At 39.0% G+C, this 26,973-nt stretch overlaps 3 protein-coding genes across 4 annotated transcripts; all 3 read left to right on the forward strand.

Moving 5' to 3' along the window:
• The first annotated feature begins 265 nt into the window (after window positions 1–265).
• phox2bb (paired like homeobox 2Bb) lies at window positions 266–4,004 on the forward strand. The gene is made up of 3 exons (XM_039653757.2): window positions 266–1,188; window positions 1,819–2,006; window positions 2,539–4,004. Exons 1-3 carry the CDS (start codon window positions 948–950, stop codon window positions 2,959–2,961), a joined length of 852 nt encoding a protein of 283 aa, XP_039509691.1. The 5' UTR covers window positions 266–947; the 3' UTR covers window positions 2,962–4,004.
• A 6,350-nt stretch (window positions 4,005–10,354) lies between these two features.
• dicp2.2 (diverse immunoglobulin domain-containing protein 2.2) lies at window positions 10,355–14,872 on the forward strand. The gene is made up of 8 exons (XM_039653751.2): window positions 10,355–10,511; window positions 10,994–11,311; window positions 11,401–11,712; window positions 12,085–12,105; window positions 12,387–12,461; window positions 13,603–13,658; window positions 13,862–13,930; window positions 14,183–14,872. Exons 1-8 carry the CDS (start codon window positions 10,475–10,477, stop codon window positions 14,252–14,254), a joined length of 960 nt encoding a protein of 319 aa, XP_039509685.2. The 5' UTR covers window positions 10,355–10,474; the 3' UTR covers window positions 14,255–14,872.
• A 5,311-nt stretch (window positions 14,873–20,183) lies between these two features.
• Window positions 20,184–22,920, forward strand: LOC148977457 (uncharacterized). Of its 2 annotated transcripts, none has more exons than XM_089134649.1 (7): window positions 20,184–20,301; window positions 21,343–21,663; window positions 21,753–21,816; window positions 21,949–22,058; window positions 22,247–22,282; window positions 22,420–22,500; window positions 22,664–22,920. In XM_089134649.1, the coding sequence occupies exons 1-7, from the start codon at window positions 20,226–20,228 to the stop codon at window positions 22,738–22,740; spliced, it is 765 nt and encodes a 254-aa protein (XP_088990775.1). In that variant the 5' UTR covers window positions 20,184–20,225; the 3' UTR covers window positions 22,741–22,920. The 2 variants fall into 2 exon arrangements, with proteins under 2 accessions (XP_088990775.1, XP_088990776.1); XM_089134650.1 differs by having other exon boundaries at window positions 22,250–22,282.
• The last annotated feature ends 4,053 nt before the right edge of the window (window positions 22,921–26,973 follow it).

A 26,973-nucleotide genomic window follows, 5' to 3' on the forward strand; every position in this document is an offset into this window, starting at 1 on the left:
TACACCCTAATATAATTATTATTATTATTTCACAGTGCCTAAATGCATAATTACACTGCAACACGGACAGCCGCCCATTGCACGAAATTATTGTTGTTGTTGTTGTTGTTGAGCTATTATTAAAGCATCACGGTGAACATTTGCTTTCAGCAGTCATTGATTTCCGTCAACATTCTTCAGAATGACATCGCTTATATCAGTATGCCACTAAATTAGGCATGTGTAACACAACAGTCTCCTGAAAACCAGCAGCGCAGTGCCGAGTATTAAAGAAAAGAGAAAGCGAGAGATGAAAAAGTTAAAGGAGACGGGGAAATACTATCGAAAATTCAGCCCAAGGTATACCACCGGTTTAAAGGCTTAAAAAGCTCGGGGAAAATTGGATCAGGGAGAATCGTCACCCAACTTTCATTATTTCCAAGTGGTGTGATTGAATTAAAGGGCAAGATGGCGGTTTGAGCGCGAGGGCTGGGCTGGCGCGTAATGGCGGGGTATTAAATTCTAATTAGAGATGCAGGGGATCAATGATAGGGAGGTTGGACAGCCCGATCCCCCAGTGCCAGCCCAATAGACTGATGAGTTATTGTCATGTAAAAAAGCGCTAGCAATAAGACCCAAACGCCGTGCTATTGTCCAAGCGGAAAGAGCCAAGTTTATTATGAGGACTATATGCTCTAGAGACCTGGGGCTAGGCGGCTCCTTGGGAGGCTTTTCATAAAACAAGGCTCAGCTCCTATAAAGGAGGGCAGTTTTTGAGCAGGCGCCGAGCAGTGCACATCTACCCACGGCACGAGCCTCCTTCAAACCAGTCAAAATTCAGCCGTCACGAGCTGAGCTCCCCAACTCCGAGCGCGCGTCCGGTTTTCATGTGCTCCTCGCCATTTTAATCCAATTTGTGTGTCTTTTTCCTTGGGAGTGCAGCTTTCCTTCTCCACTGAGCCTTTTCAATGTATAAAATGGAGTATTCTTACCTCAATTCCTCTGCCTACGAGTCGTGTATGGCCGGGATGGACACGTCGAGCCTGGCTTCAGCCTATGCGGACTTCAGCTCCTGCAGCCAAGCCAGTGGCTTTCAGTACAATCCCATCAGGACGACGTTCGGGGCCACCTCGGGGTGCCCGTCGCTCACCCCGGGCTCCTGCAGCCTCGGCACCCTGCGGGACCACCAGAGCAGCCCGTACGCCGCAGGTAAGCCGGCAGCACACGCCGTATATACACACACGCGCGCGCGCCCTGATTGCTTTGGAAAATGGAAATGTGTTTAGTATTTACCAAACGAAATTTGCTTACACAAATGAAAGAATTTATCACGTTAGAAGCGATTGCAGGCAAGAGGTAATTCAGTTACGGGGTTACACTATCCCAGTCACACCCTAACCGCCAACAAAATTATCTTAAGCTGCCAAAATGATAGGCATAATTTATTTACTTTGCGATGAGACATAAACCTTCGAAAATAATGAAATAACCAGCGACTTAAGCTCATTATTGACAGTGAATTGAAGTTGCACTAGCAACAATAGCAGCATTTATGACAAGTTTCCAATGCAGTCTCCAATAACATTCAATTAACAGCATTTCGCGGATAACAGGATTACATCCGACTCGGGATTTTCATAACCTTATCTTTTATCACGATTTGATCTTATCTTACAGCCATAACCACTGAATACACCTAGTTTGGAAACTTATTTGGACATTTTTCCTTTTCTTTTCTTCCAATTAGAATCAACAAGTGGCGTGTTTTACATCAACAAGAGCTTTGAGGTACATTTTTTTCAGGTGCACAATTGACTCAACTTGTGTGTTATTCGACAGTTCCCTACAAGCTGTTCACGGACCACGGGGGATTGAACGAGAAGCGGAAGCAGAGGCGCATTCGCACCACGTTCACCAGCGCGCAACTCAAAGAGCTGGAGCGCGTGTTCGCCGAGACGCACTACCCGGACATTTACACGCGGGAGGAGCTCGCGCTGAAGATCGACCTCACCGAGGCTCGGGTGCAGGTGGGGGAGCCCTCGCTACATGCACAGCTGAAAGCAAACTCTTCTTCAATGACATAAGCAACTGTTGTTTTATTATTGGGCTGAAATGATGTTGCACTACCCAGTGTAAATATAAAATTTAGTGCAATAATAATAATATCCAGAAAGCAATCGCCGTTATTTCACCGTCTCGGTTAACTATAAACCCGATATAGTCCGGCTATGAGTAACACACTTCTGGCCAAAATAACCTTGAATTTGGTTTCGCGAAGATATTCCATCGTGTAAGTCAACAGTGATTACAATATTTGGTTTCATTTATTTCTTTGTTATCTAATTGATGACTAGTCTGTTCTTTGGCGATGGTTTATCTGTCTATTACATTTTCACCAGCAGCCCAAGCTCAGCCTTGACGTCTGGCTGTGTTTGGACGGCTATTACACGACTTTTAAAATGCACATTTTTCTATATTATTATTAAGAGCATTCATGTTAAAAATAACTATAATTCATGTATGCTAGTGCAATGATTTAACGCGCGCGCTTTTCCACAGGTGTGGTTCCAGAACAGGCGCGCCAAATTCCGCAAGCAGGAGCGCGCGGCCGCCGCAGCAGCAGCCGCCGCCAAGAACGGGTCCGCGAAGAAGGACTCGCGAGAGGAGGACAGCAAAGAGGCCAAGGCCACCGATCCCGACAGCACCGGCGGGCCCGGGCCCAACCCGAACCCGTCCTCCAACTGTGGGGGGCCGAGCCCCAGCGGCGGACCGGTGAGCGGCTCGGGGAACGGCCCGGTGGAGCAGGGCAAGACGGCGGTGGCCGGGATGGGAGTCACTGCACCGAGTCAAGGTTGGGCTTCAGCCCCGGGAACCATCACCTCAATTCCGGACTCTCTGGGCGGACCGTTCGCCAGCGTTCTGTCCACATTACAAAGACAGAACGGAGCCAAAGCCACTTTAGTAAAGACCAGCATGTTCTGAGTTAAAGGTAGCGACGAGCGCGAGATTCAACAAACCAACAAGAGTTTACTCGAGTGACTGTGGGGAAATGCCAAAAGAAGGAGAGAGAGAGAGAGAGAGAGAGAGAGAGAGAGAGAGAGAGAGAGAGAGAGAGAGAGAGAGAGAGAGAGAGAGAGTGCCGCTGAAGAAAGAAGAGACGCCACCCTACTACTTTCGGTTTACACCACAAGATGGATGATGATGATGATGATAATAATAAAATAATAATATCATACACATTATGTTAACATTGTGACCTTATCCGGACTGTTGTGTTTTGGCTGTGGTCGACACAAGTAACCTAAACGAGAGACTGCGATGCGCGCTCCCGCTGCAAAGAACACTCACCAATGACTTACGAAGATCCAATGTCATTATTCAATGCCATTATACATGTCATTATATCTCGGCGCCATCCTTATGTGTTTACATTGACTCTAGCGCAAGTTCCATGTCTGTATTACAGAATCCACTCTGTTATATATTTTTACCTATAAATTGACCAAGCATTAGAGCCAGGGGCTCTGCAAACATCCATCTCCACATTTACTATTAATCTGAGGCGAATTGTTCTTCAAAATGGCACAAGTACATACTTCACTGTTGACAGGAATACGTAAACGTTTTGTGTGTCTTTCTACAGCTGTGTTTTGTGGCTCAGATTGTATAGTGTTAAAGCGTATTGACGTCCTAGATAAGCATAGCCCACATTCCCCCTTGTAGTTCATTGAGTCTTTATAATGTTTTACAACTGGCGCATTCTGTGGAGGGAAAAGGGAATGGATGCAAAACACTGTATTTATTTTCTATATTATTTGCATGTCGTCTTCTCCGTCCGATTTTATAATGATTTTCACCTATTTTGTGAGCATAATGTAACACGTTTTTTGTCCAGGATTTGAGATTATTTATATGTAGGTAATGGATGCTTATATTTAAGAAGGAAATATTTCTACATGTGCACATAGTTTTTCAGGTGTACCATTGACATGCTGTTGATGATAAAACGATTATGATGCTGAAAATACTGTCCCGTTTTCTCTTTAAAGTAGCCTATTCATTTCATTCAGCAAAGTCTTAATGCAAAAGATGTTTATGTGTCCTAAAGCTTTGTCCTGTTCAGCACCTCGGACAGCCGCGCGAGCACGAGCACACAAGCACGAGCACGGCTTCTCTCCGGTAAACGACGCGACTGAAGTATATCGACGCTTCTGTACTGTTATAAACACATTCCCAATTAACTTCAAAATTCATATCTTTAAACATACAGACCTATTATCTTACAGGTCGATTTTGCGCAGTTTGCTATATACAATAGACTATTATAAAAATAACTCATACTATTAATTAGCTATGCATCTGAACTAATGACAATTTGAAGTAATTTAAATTTATATATATATATTTAAAAAAAAAACAGTATCTGAAGCGTAATAGGGATGTATTAAACTTTGGAAAATAAAAAACAAACCCTAAACCTTCCCAAGCGTAGTATCATATGCCCGTAAAAATAATTTCGCGTATAAATTGCACGATAAACACAATGCGTGTTATAGAGACGCATTTATAGTGTGGATGTTATGCAGGTCCATATACAAGACGGACAAATTTAGTAGCCTAACATTATGCTATATATTATTAAAATATATCATACGTCGCTATTAAAATTCGTTGTCCCACTTTAGATGCTCTAATGCTGAGAATATCCAAACAATCCGATCGAAAGTGAATAACTGAAGTCTCACAAAGGCAAACATCTACTAATAAGAATCAATAGTTATCATTACGGTAATATATTTTTTATAACATCGTACGTTATTTAACAAAAAGCAAATATCTCGCATGCATAGTTTATTAAAAAGGGTTTATTAAATAAGTAAATGGTTGTTTAAATAGCGATGCTCAACTTTATAAATGAAAATGATGAAAAATAAATAGATTTAATGGGTTTCGCGCGAGAGTTCTGCTATTGTTCAGATGCAACACTAAAACAATGACAGTCATCATCGTTTTATGAGCTATCCATATTTACATTCGTGCATCTCTAAATCATCTGCTTTAATCTAAGCACTGACTGATCTCGTGTCTGTGTTCTTCATCTCCAGCTCCACATTCTAAGATTATAAAGCCTTCGCGAGAGGAAGAGGAGGAAGAGGAGCAGCCGTCATATGGTTTAGGAACGAGTCAAGTTCATATGCACGCAAAAACTATTTTTGGCGTTTAACACTTCTGAACCTCTGCAGTCTTTCTGTACAGTTGTCAGCTTTTCACCACTTTATATAAGTGTGAGTTCCTACATATATTTTTTTAATAATCATAATTTTTTAATCATAATAATCATAATTTTTTAATAATCATAATTTTTAAATAAATATTTCATGTATTTCATTCATGTTGTTATAGGCTACAACTAAATAAACTCTAAAGATCTTAAATTCATACAGTGTAACCATGCATGGCACGAGTAGACTATTAAGTTTCGCTGTAATTTCATTCACAACAGTGCATTTATTCCCACTATCGCTTCTTAAATTAAGATTACGGTTGTTTAGGAAAACTGTAAATTCGTCTTCCATGTTCTGAATGCCACATTTCGTTTATTCTTCTGATTCACATCAACGCGTTTGCGAATTAAAACTGTTTGTTTGACAGTCATTTAAGATCAATTCAGATCTAAATTATTTCACAAATGTGTCATAAATGAAATATGCAGTGTCTTAATCACAAACACACTTTATTATTTCAGCTATTTGAAACACAAAATATTACTTTCTATTTTAAAGTAGACTATTTAAAACAATTCAAATGTAACCCGTATCTGAATAAATGTAAGTTTGGTATTTTTAACTAGTTCAGGCCCTGAAACCCGAACGGCCCTAACTCTGTTTCTGCAGGGAAATATCGCACGACTGAGACTTCATCATACAAATAAACTATTTTACAATGTCGAGTTATTCAGAATCGAAAGTCGATTTGGCGGTTTCCAGAGTTCTGGATCTGGGATGAGGTGATCATGTCTGCTTGGTGAAGGGGAACACACTAATAATGACTGACAAATGTTATTTAATTTCCATCCAAAAATATGAAGAGATCTACGATATTCCAGACTGATAATTAGCGGTATAGTGTAATTTATTGTTTCCTCTTACAGAGAGCCAGCAGGAAATGAAAACTAAAGCAGTTTCCAGATAAACTCCAGTCTAATGATAGCTAATGAATGGAAAATTGCGTTCATTGAATAGCAAGGTTTTTTTTCCCCCCACACTGATTTTTTATTTAGTTAGGCTATATTTAAATTGAAGCATTGTGTATCTTTATGCATAGCTTACATTTTCATTTCATCTGTGACTTCAGGTACAGCAGTATTAAATATACAGGACAGGGGGAACATGCATAATTATAACGTTTGATTGAAGTTTGCATAATTATAACGTTTGATTTTTTTTTTTTTTTTTTTTGCAGTGATGAGTTAAGCTTGTATTGCAACGTTAGCTGCTGAGACAGGGAAGAACGTACATAAGTATGTAGCTCAGTGTTCTCTGTGTATCGAACACACACACACACACACACACACACACACACACACACACACACACACACACACCCACACACAGCACTAACTCTGAGAAGGGTGGGGCAGTGCAGTGTTTGAGTTGAGCTGGAGCGCCCTCTGCTGACTCAGACTGCTATTACACCGGCTGGGAGAATCATGAACTTTAAAACACAACCCAACACTACTTCTAATTCATACTAGATAGTTAACATGTATTATTTTTATAAACGTTATATTTATTAATAAACAAGTAAAATCTTCAAGTCAAGTCACCTTTACAGCACTTCAAAATACAGTTGTTTTAAAGCAGCTTTTCCGGGATGGTGACCGTGATTTTGCCAAGTAAGAGGTGTTCCTGGATCAACATATTTTGTTGATCCTGGATCAACATTTGATCCAGGAACACCTCTTACTTGGCAAAATCACGGTCACCCTCCTCACTGCGCCTGCACACAAACTGTGGCCCAGTAGCCACTTATTCCCCTATGCTGACTTCTGATCCAGATGTAAAGGAATCATTCTACAGTCAATTGAGCTCCATTATTCAGAAGACCTCCTCAACTGAACGTTGGATTATCCTTGGTGACTTTAATGCCAGAGTGGGTGCCAACTCTTGTGCATGGCCTGATATTCTGGGAAGCCATGGATATGGCAACATGAATGACAATGGTCAACTTTGCAGCACCCATAAACTCTGTATCCACTCTTCATTCTTTCAGGGCTCAAGTTCCTCTAAAGCCACCTGGCGTCATCCACGTTCCAAGCACTGGCACCAACTTGACCATGAACCGGTGAAGCGTGAACATTTGAAGGAAGTAACACACTGCAGATCACTGCACTCAGCAGATTGTGACACTGTGGTGGCCAAGTTACAGGCTTCATCCGGCCTTCTTGAATGGGAGCTCCCACATACTGCGGTCGCCAGGTTGCAGGCCTTCCTGACTATGAGCTTCCACATACTGTAGTCGTCAGATTTCAAGCCTCACCGGCCTTCCTGATATGAAGGGATCATCAGGTCTTGGGCCTCAGCAGACCTTCCTGGTTTTGATCCCTCTCTTAGTTCCTCAATGTCCAGAACGAGCACTGGGTAGACCGTGGATTGAGTGGATGACTTCCATAGTTTCTTGAGGTTGAGTCACACTATCTGGGGGATCCTGTCTCTGTGATCCGGAACTGAATGGTTTCTGCCAGTTCTGCAGGCCTTCGGTTTTGGATTCCTTTTCCAAGGCAATTTCCGGAGGCTCTGTCTCAGACAGACAAGTAATGGCCAGACTGTGCGTCTTAGTATAGATCACCAGGCCAGCCTGGTGGCATGTCAGAAGGCATGCTCTCCTGAATAGTGACTGACTGGGAGTCTCTTGGGTCCCCTAACCACACTCCCAAGAAGGGACCCCTTCTATTAAGAAGTTGTGGTCCTAAACCTTTGAGCTGGCCCAAGTATACCTCCCATGAACTATGTTCTGGCAGTTTTCTTTGTTCATTAGCTTGGGCTATGACAGGTAAGGAGTGCTGTCACTGAGTGGTTGTAGTGTTCTAGGAATGGTTCTGACAGTTGTCACTGCCCTTGGGCATGCACTCCCCTCAGTATGTCGGCGTGGGTATTTCATTCCCCATAGTGTCATTGACGTATTGTTGAGTTCCCTTCGAAAGAGAACATCTCAGGTTACCACTGTTTTCAGTCGTCTCCCTGCCATACCTCGGGGCCTGCCTGCCATAGTCCCTTCAGACGATAGGATGTTGTCACGGTTTCAAGGCACGGTTTCTTATACATCCAGATTGATGTGCTCATCATTTGAGCTGATGATGCACAGGCTGTCGCCGGTCAACATGATTGCTGTTCATAGTTCATACTTGATTTCAGACACCTAGCTGTCACGCCTGAGGCGTTTTCCATAGTGTCAATTAGGGCTGGGCGATATGGCCAAAAATCAATTTTTATATCAGTCGATATCGATAATTATCACGATATATGTCAAATATTTATTTTTTTCAAGTTTAAAGGCAGATTTTTGCAACAAAGTTGTATAAACCAGAGTGTTAATTGTGTTTTTAAACTACTCTTTAAATTTATGTTCACTAACAAAAACAGTAACATCGTTTTTTTCCCCCCTTTTTTTTTTCTTATGCAACAACCACATTTTTATTTGGTAAAAAGTAATATTCTGACTGTTTGAGTTGCATTCAAATTAACCATTGGTCATTCAGTATCATGCGTTTAGATCATGATAACCACAGATAAAACCAGGTATAGCCTATAACTTAGCTCCTCACTAACATGGCATAACTTTGTTTTCTGTATTTTTTGAATGAAAAACAATAGCCTGACAGCTAAATACATTATTAAATACTGTACTTAGTCGCGCTCCGCACAATGCACTGCCGTTTGGACTTTGAGCCGAGCGGATAAATGCTCCGTGTGGCGCGCGCGGTTTAAATGAGTTTCGTTCCGCTTTTTTGACGCATAAATATTATCGAACATTTATCGACCTCTTGATATCGTTTTATCGAGGAAAATTATATCGCGATAATTATCGTTATCGTTTTATCGCCCAGCCCTAGCGTCAATGACGTATTGTCTCGTTCCCTGATCATAAGGCAGCTTTTTTCGGAAAGTGAACTGAGCGAGTTGTAAACCTGGATGTGTTGAACTGGTGCTACATCTAACACAGAAAGATGGTGAGTAACAACATCAGGTAATTGACATTAACATGTGCAGAGAAGGGAGAGCGTTTCTATATATATGCTTCACTGAGTGCACTGCTCTCTGTAGGGCTTTACGATCCCGGACCACGATGAGATGTGAAGGCCTCTGGTTTGTGGCGGTGTGGGTTCTGCAGTGGGCTCTGTTGTGTTCCCTCATCTGCTGAGCAGACTGTGCAGAGGGATCCACAGTTAACCAGCACCCACTCGATGAATGCGGCAAAGCTCCCCGAGGACCTTCTACAGGCAGGATTGTTTTGTACCGCTCATTAAGGCACGCCAGATCCAAGAAATCCAAGAAATTCCCATTCGAGGGAACGCTCCGCTGTTCCAACCAGAGAAGACCTGAACGGAAGTCCACCTTTCTTCTTATTTCCACATTTTCGTTCGGGTTCGTGTTCTGTCACGCTGAGTGGTACCCAACACACACAAATAGGAAATTATACTACAATGTATATAATTAATATATTTGTAATTAATATATTTGTATTTAGCAAGGATGCATTAAAGTGACTACAAATACATTTATATTGTTACAAAATACATTTCTGTTAAACAATAAACGTTGAATTCATTAGAGAAGCCTGAAAAAAAGTTGTATCAGTTTCTGCAAAAAACAAAAAAACAACAACAACAACAAAAAAAAAACAAGCAGCACAACTACAACATTGATAATAAGAAATGTTTCTTGAGCATCAAATCAGCATATGAAAATGATTTCTGAAGGATCATGTGACACTGAAAACTAAGAGTAATGATGCTGAAAAATCATCTTTACCATCACAGTACTAAATTACATTTCAAAATCTATGAAAATAGTAATATTATATCAAAATATTTCTATTATTCTAGTGGTAATACACTTATTCACAGGAGAAGGAGCACAGGAGAAAAAAAACAAACCACACAATACATAAAAACAACATTTAACGTCGAACGGCATTCTAGGAAACTTTGTCAACCATTGCATTAAATTTAAATAGCCTGTATATGCAGTTTGGTGGCATTTCACCACATGGTGACACAGACATGGCTGTATGTCTATTTCAGAAGTCAGTGACATATAACAACCCACAGAAAGACAGAGTAGTTGAATGCTACAGTGTCTTTATTGCATCACAATGTTTTACCAAATTCACAGGAAGTTTCCACACAGAGAACGGGCCGGAGAGTCTCTATAATCTGTAACGATGGAAAGAGGAAGACTGACAGAGACAGACGGATGAAGAGTGTCGTCTAGACATGCTGGGACTGATGATTCTCTGCTCGCTGCTCACAGGTAAGCCAACCTGTACAACACTTCTGTGGAACTGACAACATGTTTCTTCTGGGCTTAGTTTAATTAGTTAGAAGTTGAAAAGTTCATTGTATCCTTACTAACATTCTATGTGATAGTGTGTCTTTAGTTCATGCTGTATTATTCTTACACAATGTTGTTTTACACTGATAATGAAATAATTCATTTATGATTTATATAAAGTTAATAGAAGTTTATATAAGAATTTCAAACTGACACAGAAAATGAAAAGAAGAAGAAAATGACACCGGTGTAACCAATCCTCTATAGAAAAAGACATTTAAATTTAAATCAGAAGAAATTAAAGACAGCTCTGAAAATGTACTTCGTTATAGTAGGCTATATAATTAGAATATAAAGGAATAGATTACGCCGAAATAGTGAGTGTGGACCATTTTAAATAACTGATAACTCTAAATATTTAATATAACTCCCTACACACACACACATCTACTCTGTCTCAGGCACCAGTGGACGCACATATCTCAATGTGTTCATCAGTGATGGTGAGAGCGTCCGTCTGCCCTGTGTCAATGCTTCAACCGACTGCACATCAACTACATGGATATATAACAGAGAAAGAAGTTCAGGGACAGTTAATTTATTTATAGAAGGGATGAAGAATAATGATATAGAGATAGATGAGAGACTGAGTCTGGGGTCTGACTGCTCTCTGAACATCTATAAAGCCACAACTGAAGATCATGGACGTTACGCCTGCAGACAAAATCTGAATACACCGAGATACACTGATGATGATGTTGATCTGCATGTTCTTCATGGTCAGTGTTTCTTTTCATTATATGATAAAACAACATCTTTAAACTCATGTTTACTGGAATAAATGTGTGTTGTGTGATTTCTGTTTCAGTCTCTCCATCATCCTCACAGACTGAGATTAGACCTGGACGCTCGTTCTCTCTCTCCTGTCAGTTGTATGTCTATGATGGATTTAGATGTGTTGCCCTCTTCCATAATGAGGGAATTAATCTGGTGTGGAAGAATAAGTCTGATGTGGATCTGCAGTCCGACTCCAGATATCAGATCTCATTCTCTCGTGAACACTGTACCAGTTCTCTGACTACAACACTCCTCGATGAAGACGACAACACACAGTGGAGATGTGAGATTACTAAAGGAGCTAAAGTCCAGACCTCCGTCAGATATACTGTCACGTACTCGGGTAAGAAAACAAATACGTTTTAGACTACTATGCGACTAAGATTTTTTTTTTTTTTTATACATTTGGGAATAAAATTTCTGGTTAAAATAAACGTTTTTTGCCCAGTCCACATGATATCTTAACCTCAGTTGATCCTACTTCCTAAATCATGTCATGATGAAATCCTCCAAAATAACAGCCAAAGACAACTTCAGGGTGTGTGTCATGATGTGCAGATGGCTTTGAACTTGAAAACAAATCTATGGAATGAATAACCCTTTAAACGGCAGAAGTGAGTTTACGACATGGTGTGTTTGATCTAACTACTGCTGTTTTCCTCTTTACACTGCCCTGGTCACATGACCTGAAACACTGACGCAACCCCAACTCCAGCAACACAAACCACAACACAAGGTGCTCAACCTCACTTCAGTGTTTACTTCACAGTCCTTATAATTAATATATGATTACTGCTGATGACTGATAGTCAACATTTATACTTATATAAGTAGTAATATTGTCATATTCACAGAACAGCATTTGACTCATGCTGATTTCTCTTCCACCTCAAATGACTTTTTGGTTTATCGCTATAAGGGCTTGAAAGAAGAATCCCACAGTAATTCTGTGAAATGTGGTTAAATGTTTGAGTGTGTGTCGAGTGTGTGACTGTTGTCGTGTGGTCTCTCCTGAAGTGAGTCCTGCTGTAGCGGCTCTTCTAGTTCTTCCGGCTCTTATTGGGCTTTGGTTCATCTGTAAGAAAAGAGCCGGTGAGTTTTCAATCATGACAAGTTTACAACCATTTTTTGCTCTGTTTTGTTATTGAAGTGAATATGCTTTAAAAAAAGATTGTGAAATTTGCTGTCTGTTTCCATCCAGTTGGACGATTACAGATAAAATAGTCCGTAAAAAACGCGTTCTCGCATAAATTTAGTTAAAAAAAAAATCCCTAAAAAAACGTCCCTCGAGTCATTTCCATACATAATTTCACGTAAATCTCAAATTAGATTGCATCTTTCACATCCCAAATGTTTGTAAAATCCAGAGTAATGAGACAGTTGGAATTCGCCAGTTTACTGCTTAGGACCAGTGTTGGGTGTAATTACTAAGTAATTAGTTACTTTACTTTTATTACTTTTCCCTAGAAAATGTAAAGTAAGGGATTACTCTTCATTTTTCTGTAATTTAATTACAGTTACTTCTGATGTAATTGAGGTAAATACTGTGTATAGATCAATCTGATCTCACGGCGATTCACAAGCATTTTATGAGGTGTCTAAATTGTACGACCGCACTCGTACAAATTCGTATGAATTAGCCATCTTGTATAATATGTATGAAAAAAGTGTGAAATGTCATGAGATCAGACATAAAACATTCGTGGGTTTAACATCAAAATGTATTGTCTGATGCTAAAAAGTATGTTTTTATAATGTAACCTTCTTCACCTTAGTCAGTTTATGACTAAATTCATGCAGTTTTATAGTATTTATTTGAAAGAATTAAAACAGATTCATGTCTATCCTTGTATTATTCAGCTGGTTGAGATAGATATGGGATTTTGAAAGTAATTAGTAATTAAAAGTTATTAAATACTTTTTAGAGAGAGTAATTAGTACAGTAATCTAATCATACTGTTGAAGAGGTAATCAGTAACTAGTAATTAATTACTTTTTTAGAGTAACTTACCCAACACTGCTCACTACATTCTTTTAAGAAAATTGTACTTTTATTCAGCAAGAATGCATTAAATTGATCAAAAGTGAGTGATTTCTGAAGGATCATGTGACTGGAGTAATGATGCTGAAAATTCAGATTTGATCACAGGAATAAATTACACTTCACTATACATTCACATAAAACTGATTTACAGTTGACTAATGTTTCACTGTTTTACTGTATTTCTGGCAGATAAGGCAGCGATCGGCAGTTTGACCCCGGTGACCCCTCCAGCTGCTGATGTCCATGTTAGTGAACAACACTAATGATCACAGCTCATAGATTCATACTGACCCACAGCTGATCAGAAGAATGGATATTATCTACACTACTGTATAACTTAACTGAACAATAGCTATAAAATATACACAGCATTATTTTTATCAAATACAACTAATACCATATTAGTTACACTATTGCCTACACGTCACATGTTTCTATTGATGCTTAGGAGAACACCGATGATGTGGCGTATGCTGAGGTCATCATTTCCAGGAACAAGTGTCCTGAAAGACCCAATGTGAGTAAAGGAGTCTGGTCCTCTCCTCCCGTTTCCCTGCGGTGTGTGTTTGCCAACAGATAATCAAGCCTTTCTTTTCACTTCTCCTAACAATACACTGACATCATAAGTGGCAGACATGTTGAAACTGCGGTGTTTAAATACGCAATGCTAAATCTGATTCTTAGAGACATTTGTCAATGTGGTGTGTTGTAATAATGTCTGTCATGGTGGTTGACTGTGTGTGTGTGTGTGTGTGTGTGGCTCTCTCAGGTTCAGTCTGATGATCACGTGACATACGCTGCCATCGCTGGAGGTCAGGAGGAAGTGCGGCGGTTCTGCTGAAACCCGTGCGATCGAGAATCTGCTCAAATTATTAACAACGAACAAGTTATACAATGCTTTTGAGACGTGAATTATGACCCGATTTCCAGAAAAGTTAGGGGACATTTTATAATGCAATAACATCTATATTCTATAATCTTTCCCAATAGGAGTGTGTGGCAGCCATCATGTTTATATTTACAAAATACACACAAGTTGGTCAGTGGAAACAGTGGAAATATGTTCTGCACATTTTCCATTTAACTTCTGGAAATGGGGTTGTAAAAGAAGACTTCAACATGTAACTGCAATATGTATGGTCTGTTTCATTGTGTCTCTCTGTGAGCTACTTTCCTTTGATAATTGTATGCAGTTCACCTGGTGTTCATTAATTAGTTTATTAGTTCCCTTTGTGTATTTATACCGCGTTCACCCTCATTCTCGTCAACATTAACCCGTGTAAGTTTGTTTTTTCTCTCTTATCTCCTGAGCTTGTCATTGTGTGTTTAACACAACCAGATTGTGACAGTAACCAAGTAATTCCCAGGATTTATATTTACAAATATTGTATAGTTGGTCATGAATATGTTGAATTTATAATGCAATTTTGACTTTCAGACAAATGTTAATAAAAATAAACATAAATAAACACAGGTTCAGTCAGTTACATCAGTAAAGGAAGTTTAGGGCGTCATCACAGTCACAGTTAAAATCCTCATATACACACTTTATATTTACTATAACTATTTTTCTACCTTATTGGAGTGAAGAAAAAAAAAGTAGCTCAGCTTTGAATCATTCATAACAATTGCATATTAACGAATTTAATAATTAATGGCCAAACGCAGGTTTTTACTATTGTGCAATTCCAACGCTATCTCACGAGCAATTCGTACGAGTGATCAAAAGGTGGCTAATTCGCACGAACTTGTACGACGTCACTCATACGAATTCGTACGATTGTCTATACCCTCATGATGAATAGGTTTAGGGGCGGGGTCAGGGGTAGGTAATTTGTACAAATTCATACGAATTTGGTAACTCGTTAAATATGTACGAATTAGCACCTCGTAAAATTCAAAATTGCTGTGAGATCAAGTTGGCAATTCATATTTTTACAGATGAAATACAACATGGAGAACAAGTTACACTAAAGATAAGTGATGATGAGATGAAACCTGTAACTTCTTGTAAAAGAATATGGTTTGCACCATTCTAACCGTGTGAACACTGGATTCATGAAAGTGAACACTTTCGTACTGTGATTGGAAGAAGCGCGAGTGTGTGAAGTGTGGCAGAGATAGACTGGGGCATCAGTGTACTTAGATGTGTCCAGATGACACACGATACACTATCACAGTTCATGAATTCACCGACTCTTTCTCGTGCTGCGTTTGTGTGTGTATGAGCTGTTGTGGGAACTTTAATCATTAGTGAAGATTACTAGGTAGTCTGAGCCGTGTGTTTCCACTGAACCGATTCCATGAGTGAAATATAGATGTGTACGTGGTTGTGTGTGACGTTTCAGGAACATATGGGACAGGACCTCTGACCTCAGGGACAGCCAGTTTTGGCCAGTACCAGTTTGTGTCCTGAAGTAGAGACTAACAGCAGTAAGGGCCTTATCTGGGTGGGTGAAAGGAAGAGGAACCTTGAAAAGACTAGAAGGCGTCTCACTCACGACACAGTGTACCTGCTATACTGGCGACTGGGCCTATTCTTGCAAGAATAAAAACGTCTCTTTCTTTATTAATTTGACTCTGAGTGTCTCTTACGCAGTGATGATGCTTGACAGGATTTTTGCCACAACAGTTTGGTGTCAGAAGCAGGGCTGTAGTACAAGTCCGGACTCGAGACCGTTTTTCTATGGTCTCGGACTCGCTGGTATTCGGACTCGGACTCGTCTCGGTCTCGGCCACTGGTCTTGCCAAATATGGCTTTTGGTCTCGACCGAGTCCAACATTTTTGTATGTGTGTTCATTTATTACTAGCCTATCAGGGTAACGTTTACTTAGAAAATGCCCAAATTAACCGACCAAGTGCTCACTACAACGTTGCGCATCTTCTCATGCTGTTACTATAGTTACTATCTTACTAGCTACTAACGTTACTTAAAAATCCTGGGTGTTGCGCACAATTCGAATGATTCCCGGAGGTCTCCCATTTATAATGTGGGATATTCCCACAATCGTAATCCACACAGATTATAAAATCAAATCGTTCTTTTAATAACTATCTGCCAGACGCAATTTCACAAACAGCGTGAGCGTTCAACGGTGCCGCGTCTTCTCTTCTCTCATTCATAGAAAATCCACCTCAAGAACAGCTGGCCAGTAACAAAAGTTATTTTTCACTATATTGGGTTAGCTATATTGCTTTAACACTCCAAACCCTGTCAATTTCGGTCTTCGTGAGTATAATGGTCTAAACATAGTCGGTTTTGTCTTTAATAAGCATAAAACGCATGCCAGTATAATGAAGAGAGAATCCATGCACTAGCTCTTAAAGTGACAGTAACCATATGTGTCGGTCATTAATTTTGTCGTCAAAACAACAAAAGAGAGCTTTAAGTTAAAGGAATCAGGATTAATAGCCTATGTGTTTAATTTATTCAGGACTAAAATACTATACAGTGTTACTTTCAATTTGATTACTTTATTCAGTTTCTGTCTATGAATACTAGTGTTAGACCGATTCAAAAACGTTTCTCTTTATATTTGTATCTTTATTGTATTTACTTGTGTAACTTTTTTCAATTTAATTGAACAATTTAAATCAAGCCTTGTGTTGTGTAAATTCTTAACAACATCATTGTAAAAAATGCAATGAGCACAAACATTTAGGCAAGATAAATTTAATTAATTTTGTTTGGCAAATACGAAATTCAGGCCCTGAAGACTTTTTTTCCCCTGTCCTGGACTTGAACCTCTTTGGACTCGATCTTGACTTGGACTCGACAATTCCTGGTCTTGGACTCGACAACGGTGGACTTGACTACAGCCCTAGTCAGAAGAGTGGGATTCCTTGGAAGTGGATCTGTCTGGGTTTAACGGCGACTTACGATTTAGCACTTGGTGCAACCTTTTTGGTCTTGGGTGAAGTGACCAGGTCTGGTTAGATGTGCTCTAAACATATTTTCTGACCATCGCAAAGCCAGGAGAAACTGAAGAAACACGCAAGCGTTTTTATGTAGGCCTTTTTATTTTTTTTATTTGAAACATAAGCAAAGAAGAAAACAGTCACGATATAGAACAAATAAATGGAAAGAAAAAAGACATACGACAGGGGTACATAACTTATCAGAAAAGATTACATATCAAACGAAAAGATTAAAAGACTTACATATTTCAATTGTTTTTAAAGTTTTCTTGGTACACGAGTTAGAGATAATCCCAAAACAACGAACTTGCAAGCGTTTCTAGCGACGTGCACAGTGACGTAACGACGTCGTTCCCTGGGTGCTCTAGTCAGTGGAAAAACAAACAGGTTCTGAACGGGTTCGCAAGTTGAACCAACTCCGAACCAACTTTGAACCAGCACCAGTTCCGATCCAGTTCTTTTTTCGGTGGAAAAGGGGTATTTCAATGACAGCTAAAAGCTGTAATCTGAGCCTGTGTCATTCGTGATAAGCTGTTTGCAGTAAAGCACAGTGTTTCAGTTGAAGATCATAGACACAGAGATGTTAAGAGAAATCATTGCCATTTAGAGGTCAATTTGTTTCAAAAATAAAACTGGAGGACTTTAAAGAAGTCGTTGAAATAATAATAAACGAAAGAAGTGACATTTTTGACCAGTGACTTCTTGGTCTGATCTTAGTCCCCAACATGAGGCTCCGGCTACAGATGGAGTAAACTGAATGTACGGATGTGGTCTAAATTCACTGAGAATAATCTAAGCAGCTAGATGGCTGCTTTTAAGATGGTTAATGGATTTAAGATTAAATATTGTTGTTATTAACCTGTCTCCCTGTGATTAGGCAATGCGAATGGCTCTGGTGACTCTCGAATGTGTCTTTGCTAAGCTCCAGAAAACAACAGATTTTTACAGCGGTTACCAGTGTGCACGAGTGGCTACTCAGAGACGGGTAACGATCAGGGGTGCGTTTCCCGTACAATGACGTAGTTCACTGCTTCACTACCATAGTACGATGCATCGTTGGATAAAACCACTAGCTAGTCATGCCTCTTTCCCGAAACCCACTATCGCAAAGTATCGTTCAATCACGTTGGTTTCGCACGTGGTGGAGTAATAACTACTTTTAATGAAACTGTTTGAGATCCAATTAACGCTAGATTTGTTTTATATAAATTACAGACATGTCTACTTCTAATTGTTCTCAGTTGTTTTGCTTTATCACCAGACTCAATATTTGGCTCGTTCTTACATAGTGGAGCACGTTCGCACATGCGCACTCTTCAAGCACGTTACTTCAAATCTTTAGACAAACTAAAAGACGTAAATTCCATTTGTATGTATTCTAAATAAAAGGCACCGGTTGTACTGAATGTCAGCTTGTTTATTTTGCTCAATATAAGGATTTATTACCTCCAAATGTCATGAAATATAGAAACGATGCTTATAACCATAGGTCGAGAGCTGTCGTTCAAACCACACAACTTTGCGATGCTGTTTGCGAATGTTCGTTGGAACTATGGTTTCGGGAAACACCGACTCGTTAAACTATGCTGATAACGACGGAACTTGCGACCATAGTTGGCTAACGATGCTTTCAGGAAACGCACCCCAGAACGGTCGTTTTGACTGTAGTGGACCGTTCTTGAAGACGGCTCATTTCATTCCCTTGCCCAAATTAGCCTCTGCCAAGGAGACAGCGGTGACTGTCATAGATCACGTCTTTCACTTAACATGGCCTTCCGATGGGCTTGGTTTCTGACAGGGGGCCCAATTTGTGTCCAAATTTTGGCAAGAGTTTTGTAGATTACTAGGAGCGACTTTCAGTCTGTCTTCAGGTTATAATCCCCAAAGCAATGGCCAAACCGAGAGCCAACCAAGATTTTGAGAGAGTGTTGTGATGGTTGGTGTTTTAACATTTCTGTATTCAGTCCTGCTTCCAAGAATATGTACTACCAAGACGAGAAGATCTGCATTTCAGACGCTCAGCAACAGTTGAGATGATTCGCCTCTGCTTTCCGCTCATTTCCGCTGATATCTCCGACATGTTTTCCAGTGATATCAGCATCCAGCGGTCCACAACAAACACTTAATATTTATTTATTTATCACATATCACGTCTCCTGACGTCTCTTCTCCCATCCCTTCAAACTTCCACAAGAATTACAATTTTCCAAAACATTTAAAGACAGAGCTCTTGTTCAAACAGCTAATGTAAATTATGACCATGTATATGCCTCTTTCTGATATATTACTATAATATCTGGCTCTTTGTCTGCACTGTTTTGCACTTCAGTCTCTGTACTGGCGCACTGGCTGCGATCATTAACCGCTGGCTGGTGTTTTCTGTGGTACGGTGGTCTGGGTTTCTGACGTCATAAGTCCTGAAATACCGTGATGAAATACTGCGATGTGTTGCAGTGAATCAGCCCATGTTGAAGCAACTTCCTCAGTTTCTGATAAAATTAGTTCTTTTAAAATAAAGCAATGTTCTGATGAACTATAAGACCTGGGACAAGGCTATCAGAAACTAAACATAACTCTAGAACTGAGCGTGAGAAAACTCATAGATGACTCTTGTTCAGTCTTTCTTATGGAACTTTTGAGATACTTTGTTTAAAAGACAAAAATTCAAGACTGTGAACTTAACGGTCAAGCTTGTGAAGCTCTGCTATTTATCCATCTAGTTTTTAGGAAACATTACGAACATGATTTTTCATCTAAACGTAATGCAGGTCAACACTTCATGTCATTGAGTAGCAGCTGTAGATTCAGGACTAAACACTTTAGGCTGATGACATGAAGTTTTGACCACAGGAACTGATGCGGTTTAAAAGAAGAACTGAGTGAATGATGATCCATGGAAGACGGACAGAGACAGAAAATGGCTGATCAGAGTTTGCTGGGGCTGATTTTTCTCTGCTCATTTCTCAAAGGTAAATGAATCTGCATGTGTCATATAAGATAACTCATATGTGTTTATGATCATTGTTTGTATAGTCTGTCAGATTTGATCTTAGCAGACATTCATATTGTCCTGATGTAGGTCTCTCTCTTACAATCAAACATCTGATGGAAAAGACTTGGTACCGCTTTAGATTACACCCCGGAAAGTGCTGTGTAATTAAGAGGAATTTACAGTGTAACTTTCTGTAATTAAAGTGTACCTATAAAGTACTTACATGTAAGTATAAGGGAACAATATGGAAAGTTTGGGAAAGAAAGGGGCAACGACCAGGTAAAAAAAAAAATATATATATATATATATATATATATATATATATTAATAATATATATGTAGGAAAAGTGCAGATATTTAAGTTGGGGCTACCATGTTCCAATGCAAGAAAAGCTAAGACTACTAAAGCTAAGAAATATTTCTGGTTTCATGTGGTTACAGGGTATGTGGTGCTTGTATAATAAATAAAGGTTTGCGAGTCAGTGATATTGTGTATGCATTTTTATTTTACTTACCCTGTAACTACATGGAACACGAGGGTAACAAGCACCATATTTCGTTTTCAGTGCACTTTTGTTAAAAAGATTACTTTATAAATGTATAGATATGTACGCTGTAATTTTATAAAGCCTATACAGTATGTATTGGTTCACCATTATTGCAAAATGTATGTTCTTGCAAAATTGCTCCTAAATGTAAGATTGTTATATCATAAAAGTAGAATTAATTCTATAATACTTACATACTTTTTATACAGTATGTTACCCCTTTATTCCCTAAACTTAAAATATTGTTTCCTTATAGTTATATTTTAAGTACGTTATAGATACACTATAATTACCGAAGATTACTTTAATTATGCAGTACTTTCCGGGCTGTAATCTAAAGCGTTACCGGTCAGCAATGGGTTCGATGAAGACTTTTGTCATCTAGTTTATAACTATGTATTTGTAAGCTGTGTTTAAGAGTGAAAAGTATCTGATGCACAGTCTGAACACACACATCTACTCTGTCTCAGGCACCAGTGGAAAGATCACATATCTCAATGTGTTCATCAGTGATGGTGAGAGCGTCCGTCTGCCCTGTGTCAATGCTTCAACCGACTGCACATCAACTAGATGGATATATGACAGAGAAAGACGTTTAGGGGCAGTTGATTTATTTATAGAAGGGATGAAGAATAATGATACAGAGAGACATGAGAGACTGAGTCTGGGGTCTGACTGCTCTCTGAACATCTATAAAGCCACAACTGAAGATCATGGACGTTACGTCTGCAGGAAACATCTGAATACAACGAGACATACTGATGACAATGTCTATCTGCATGTTCTTCATGGTCAGTGTTTCTGTTCATTATATGATAAAATAACATCTTTAAACTCATGTTTACTGGAATAAATGTGTGTTGTGTGATTTCTGTTTCAGTCTCTCCATCATCCACACAGACTGAGATTAGACCTGGACGCTCGTTCTCTCTCTCCTGTCAGTTGTATGTATATGATAGATGTGTTAATCTCTTATATTATGAGCAAATTAATCTGGTGTGGAAGAATGAGTCTGATGTGGATCTGCAGTCCGACTCCAGATATCAGATCTCATTCTCTCGTGAACACTGTAACAGTTCTCTGACTACAACACTCCTCGATGAAGACAACAACACACAGTGGAGATGTGAGATTACTAAAGGAGATAAAGTCCAGACCTCAGTCAGATATACTGTCACGTACTTGGGTAAGAAAACTAAATGTCAGTATTCAGCTCAACGCTGGACACATGAATATTCCTCTGTAAGTCTGTAAATATTAATAATGCTGTTCTGAAGAGATCAGTTCGTCAGTTTCTTTGACTATACTCATATTATGTTGTATTATTACATCTCTGTGTCTGATGCAACTCTTTTCTCATCTTAATCCATTCAGCAGACAACAAGACTTTGTCTGGATTCTCCCTCAGAGGTATGAGACGTCTTTAACTCATGGCAGTGCATTATACTGAGAACGACACCATTTGTTAGTCAGTGTTGGTTCATTTATCATCATTAGAGTTAGTTTATTGTCTTCTCGATCTGAATGTGTCTGTCTCTTTGCTGTAGTGATTCTACTTATCATTGAGATGGCAGTATTTACTCCTCCTACTGTTATTCTCCTATGGATCGTCTGTGAAAGGAGAGCTGGTGAGGTTTGAGACTCTTCAACATCTGCTGATTCACAATAATTGATGACTGTGATCAGAAAGTCACATATACACCATCTGAAATATATTCAAGAGTTAATCAGTCTTCTTATCACATGATACTATATGAGAGGTTTGATATCATGGTGTGCTTTAATTCACAGATAATAGAAGAAGAGGTCAGGACATCCAGAGGAATAATATTGAATTAACCACGCTCTCGACAACTGGAAAAAAATGAATTTTATAAATAGGAATTTTACAGGCACTGCTTTAAAATTAATACATTCAAAGTTTTATAAAATTATTTATAAAGAGAGAGATTGTATAAAAAGGACACTGTAACATTCTGCTACCCTGAATTCATAATCTATTGCGTATGACATACTTCAGTTAAAGCTATTGGCCTGTTTGTAGTTTATAGACGTGATGGTAAATCAGTCTTTTATATCTTTTTGACTGCTTGATTTTTGTCTGTCTTTTGATGACTTTTTGATTTTGTCTGTTATTATTCAACTAATTGGCAAAACTCATCTCCAACTTTTACAATAAATAAATATCAGATTTATTTATTCTAAAATCCAAGACTGGATTTGTCATTAGTCACATCTATTCCTCATTAACATGAAGTTATGGTTAAAGAGCCCCTATCAAAGCATTTGAAATGTCCCTGTTTTTGTTTTAGGAGTTTTCCAAAAACAGTTTAACATGCATGCAAGGATAAAAAACACTTTATTTGTCTTATAATATGCATTTATTTTTTACCCGATTTGCTCACAGTCTCCCAAATGATTCGTACAACGACTCAATTTTCCAAACCACTCCTTTGCGTGACGCTAATCGGAGGTGATTGGTCAGATGACCCAGTCAGTTATTGTTTGTTAGCATAACGCATAAACATATTGATAAAGCACTGCAGTACTACAAGACGCTCTATTCTTTATGACAACTCCAATAACAGCGACAAACATTTCACATATTTAAAAAAAAAATGACATTGGAGACCTAGAAGCTGCGCTGAGCGTAACTTACACACACACACACACACAGATACACGCGCACACACATACTGCCTCGCGCCCCGACGCGACAAAACCGTTCAAAACCCATAAAAGCAACAATTATTAATAATACTTACAGGTTGTGATTCGACTCTCACTTTTGAAAGATAATAACTTTATATACGGGGAACTTTCAGATATAAATCTTTGCAGGATGTTTTCATTCCCTTAGAGCTATAGTCCACACCATATGAACAGTCATTTTCAAAAATCCATGATAGGGGCTCTTTAAAAAGATATTCACCCAAAAATGAAAAGTGTGTTATTAATTACTCGGTCTCAAGCCATTCCAAACCCGTAAGATCTTTGTTCATCTTTGTAACGAAAGGCGTCAGTGCCTACTAATTATGGTTTCATTGATACTTATATCCAATATATATATAAAGGCTTTTGAAACCTCCCTCCCCAAAAAGAATTGCTCATTATTTCTCTTTATTTGTCCCAGAGACTGGTTTAATGTTGTAGATTTGAAAGATGGACATTTCCACATAGGCATCTAGCCAGCACACAGGAACTACAACAGGTTTGCCTAAGACACAGCCTACACGGCTCTATTTAACTGTTCTTTTTGGCTTTCATTAGCCACAAGAGTGTTAAGCAAAAGTGCAGTTTAACTTAGAATTGTGGGTCTTAAAGTCTCAGCTTATTTTTCAGCTCATTTAGGAGAAATTAGGCTTAAAAATAAACATGGATTGTTTCAAAGCAGCTTTACAGTTATAGTAGAAATTACCAGTTCTACCAATCTAAACAGATTGTTTAGGCTGTACAACAGCATTAGGATAAAGTTATTGTCCAGCTAAAGTTAGTTTTGATTGATTTTCTTCCGTTGCGATCCTTCATCAGATCTGGATACAGCTTGGATCCGTCAGACTGTGGTGAACCTAGCGATAAACAGGGAGACTCATATTAATGTAGACGCCATCCTTCTTTTGATGTACCAAGTACATCAGGATTTACGGGACGTGTTCCCGGTTCCGGCTGATCTAAACTATACAGCCTATATTGAATTAAGGAAGTCTATAGTCTGTTAAATGTATGCTAGGCCAAAGAGATGTGTTTTTAGTCTAGATTTGAACTGACAGAGTGCAGAGATGTATAAAGTACTAGAAACCCGGACTTGAGTAAAAGTACAAGTGCTCTATCAAAAAAGTGACTTGAGTAGAAGTTGAAGTGCTCTTTAAGCACCACACTTAAGTAGAAGTACTAAAGTATTCAACATTTTTTGTACTTAAGTATTGCAAGTAGTTTATTTAAAAATTCACTACTTAAGTACTAAAAGTAGAAGTACAAGTATTGTGTCATGCAATTATTAAAGACAGCAGTCTAAAGTTTGAACTAGCAATCAAACGAGGCGCTTTGGTGGGATACAAATTTGCTTTGGCGGCCGCCACAAAAAATGTCATTGCAGGACAACCCCTGCATTAGTTGTCAATGTGTGTGTCAATCAATACCATTACCCTATACAACTGGTGTGTGATTTGGCAGCATGAAAGCCAACTTGCAATGAATGATTCGTAAATTTTTTATAATTGTAACGAGTAACTAGCAGAACATTAAAAAAATATCGAAGTAAAAGTATTAAATTCATCGAAAATATCTACTGAAGTAAAAGTAGAAGTACGAGAAAAAAAAACAATACTCTAGTAGAGTACAGATACAGCATTTTAGTACGTAAGTAGTTTTACTTCATTACTATACATCTCTGACAGATTGTGTCTGCTTCCCGGACAATGTTAGGAAGATTGTTCCAGAGTTTTGGTGCTAAATAGGAAAAGGATCTCCCGCCTGCAGTCGATTTAGATATTCTAGGTATTATCAACTAGCCGGAGTTTCGAGATCGCAATAGACGTGAAGGACTATAATGTGTTAAGAGCTCACTCAAGTTCTGGAGCTAAACCATTCAGTGCTTTATGAGTAGCAATATTTTAACCTGTATACGATGTTTAATAGGCAGCCAATGCAGGGTTGACAGAACCGGGCTAATATGGTCCAAAAAGTTATATTTTGACCACATGATATTCTCCCAATCCTCTTCTGGATCATCCATATGCTATCTGGGAAACTTCAGACGGGCCTGGACATGTACTGGCTTAAGCTGGGACACACGCCTGGCACTGCAGGATTCGAGTCCCTCTCGGTGTAGTGTGTTACTTATTTGGTCTCAGCTCTCTGCAGCTCATTCATCAGGTCCCTCCGTGTAGTTCTGGGATGTTTGCTCACCGTTCTCATGATCATTTTGACCCGACGGGATGTGGAGCCCCAGATCGAGGGAGATTATCAGTGGTCTTGTATGTCTTCCAATTGCTCCCACAGTTGATTTTTTTCACACCAAGCCACTTGTCTATTGTAGATTCACTCTTCCCAGCCTGGTGCAGGTCAACAGTTTTCTTCCTGGTGTCCTTCGACAGCTCTTTGGTCTTGGCCGTGGTTGAGTTTGGAGTCTGACTGAGGCTGTGGACAAGTGTCTTTTATACAGATAACGGTTCAAACAGGTGCCAATAATACATGTAACAAGTGGACGACAGAAGAGCTTCTTAAAGAAGACGTTACAGGTCTGTGAGAGCCAGAAATCTTGCTGGTTTGTGGGTGACCAGATACTTATTTTCCACCATAATTTACAAATAAATACTTTAAAAATCCTATTATGTGATTTCCTGGATTTTTTTCTCATTTTGTCTCTCATAGTTGAAGTGGAGCTATGATGAAAATTACAGATCTCTCTCATCATTCTCAGTAGGAGATCTTGCACAATCAGTGGCTAACTAAATACTTTTGGGTCCCACTGTACTGTTGATGTTAACTTCAGTAAACAACAATGTAATAATATAGCATTAAAGTCTGACTTTGTACACCTTTTTAACTATTTAAGTAAATGCAAGTTAAGTTTTTTTCTTCATTCTGTTCCATGACCACTGTCATAACAGATCATTTTCTTTTTCAGTGAAATATGAATCTCAGTATACCAATGTCTGTATTGATACCTGCTGTTCATTGACTATATCTGTGTAAATTATTCAGGTTTAGTCTGATGATAAAGTGGCGTACGTGCCATCAGGGGAGCAAAAGCTGGAGGCCATCAAGATCTTTTCTCATCCACCCTGATAAATATCAAAGAGCACATATTCAATCATGTTACAATTCCCAGCATTTCTTTTTCTAGACACTTGATTGCATGCTATTGCATAAAAATATGAGTTCAAAAAATATAAAAAAAAAAATATAAGATAGATAGAATATATGAGAATAATATCGGAAATGTCTTCATCACACAGTAATAATTTAACACAACGATGACAAGACCCATAAGAACCAACAACCCTCTTTAACCAATAATGTCGTGCAGTAACTTTTCGTACGTTCAGTAAGTGGTGAATTACTGCTCAACAGTCTGGACAGTCAGAGATGACCACTGA

Source organism: Pimephales promelas, chromosome 9, assembly GCF_988280905.1.
Source record: "Pimephales promelas chromosome 9, fPimPro1.hap1.1, whole genome shotgun sequence".
In the NCBI taxonomy this organism is placed as follows: Eukaryota; Metazoa; Chordata; class Actinopteri; order Cypriniformes; family Leuciscidae; genus Pimephales; species Pimephales promelas.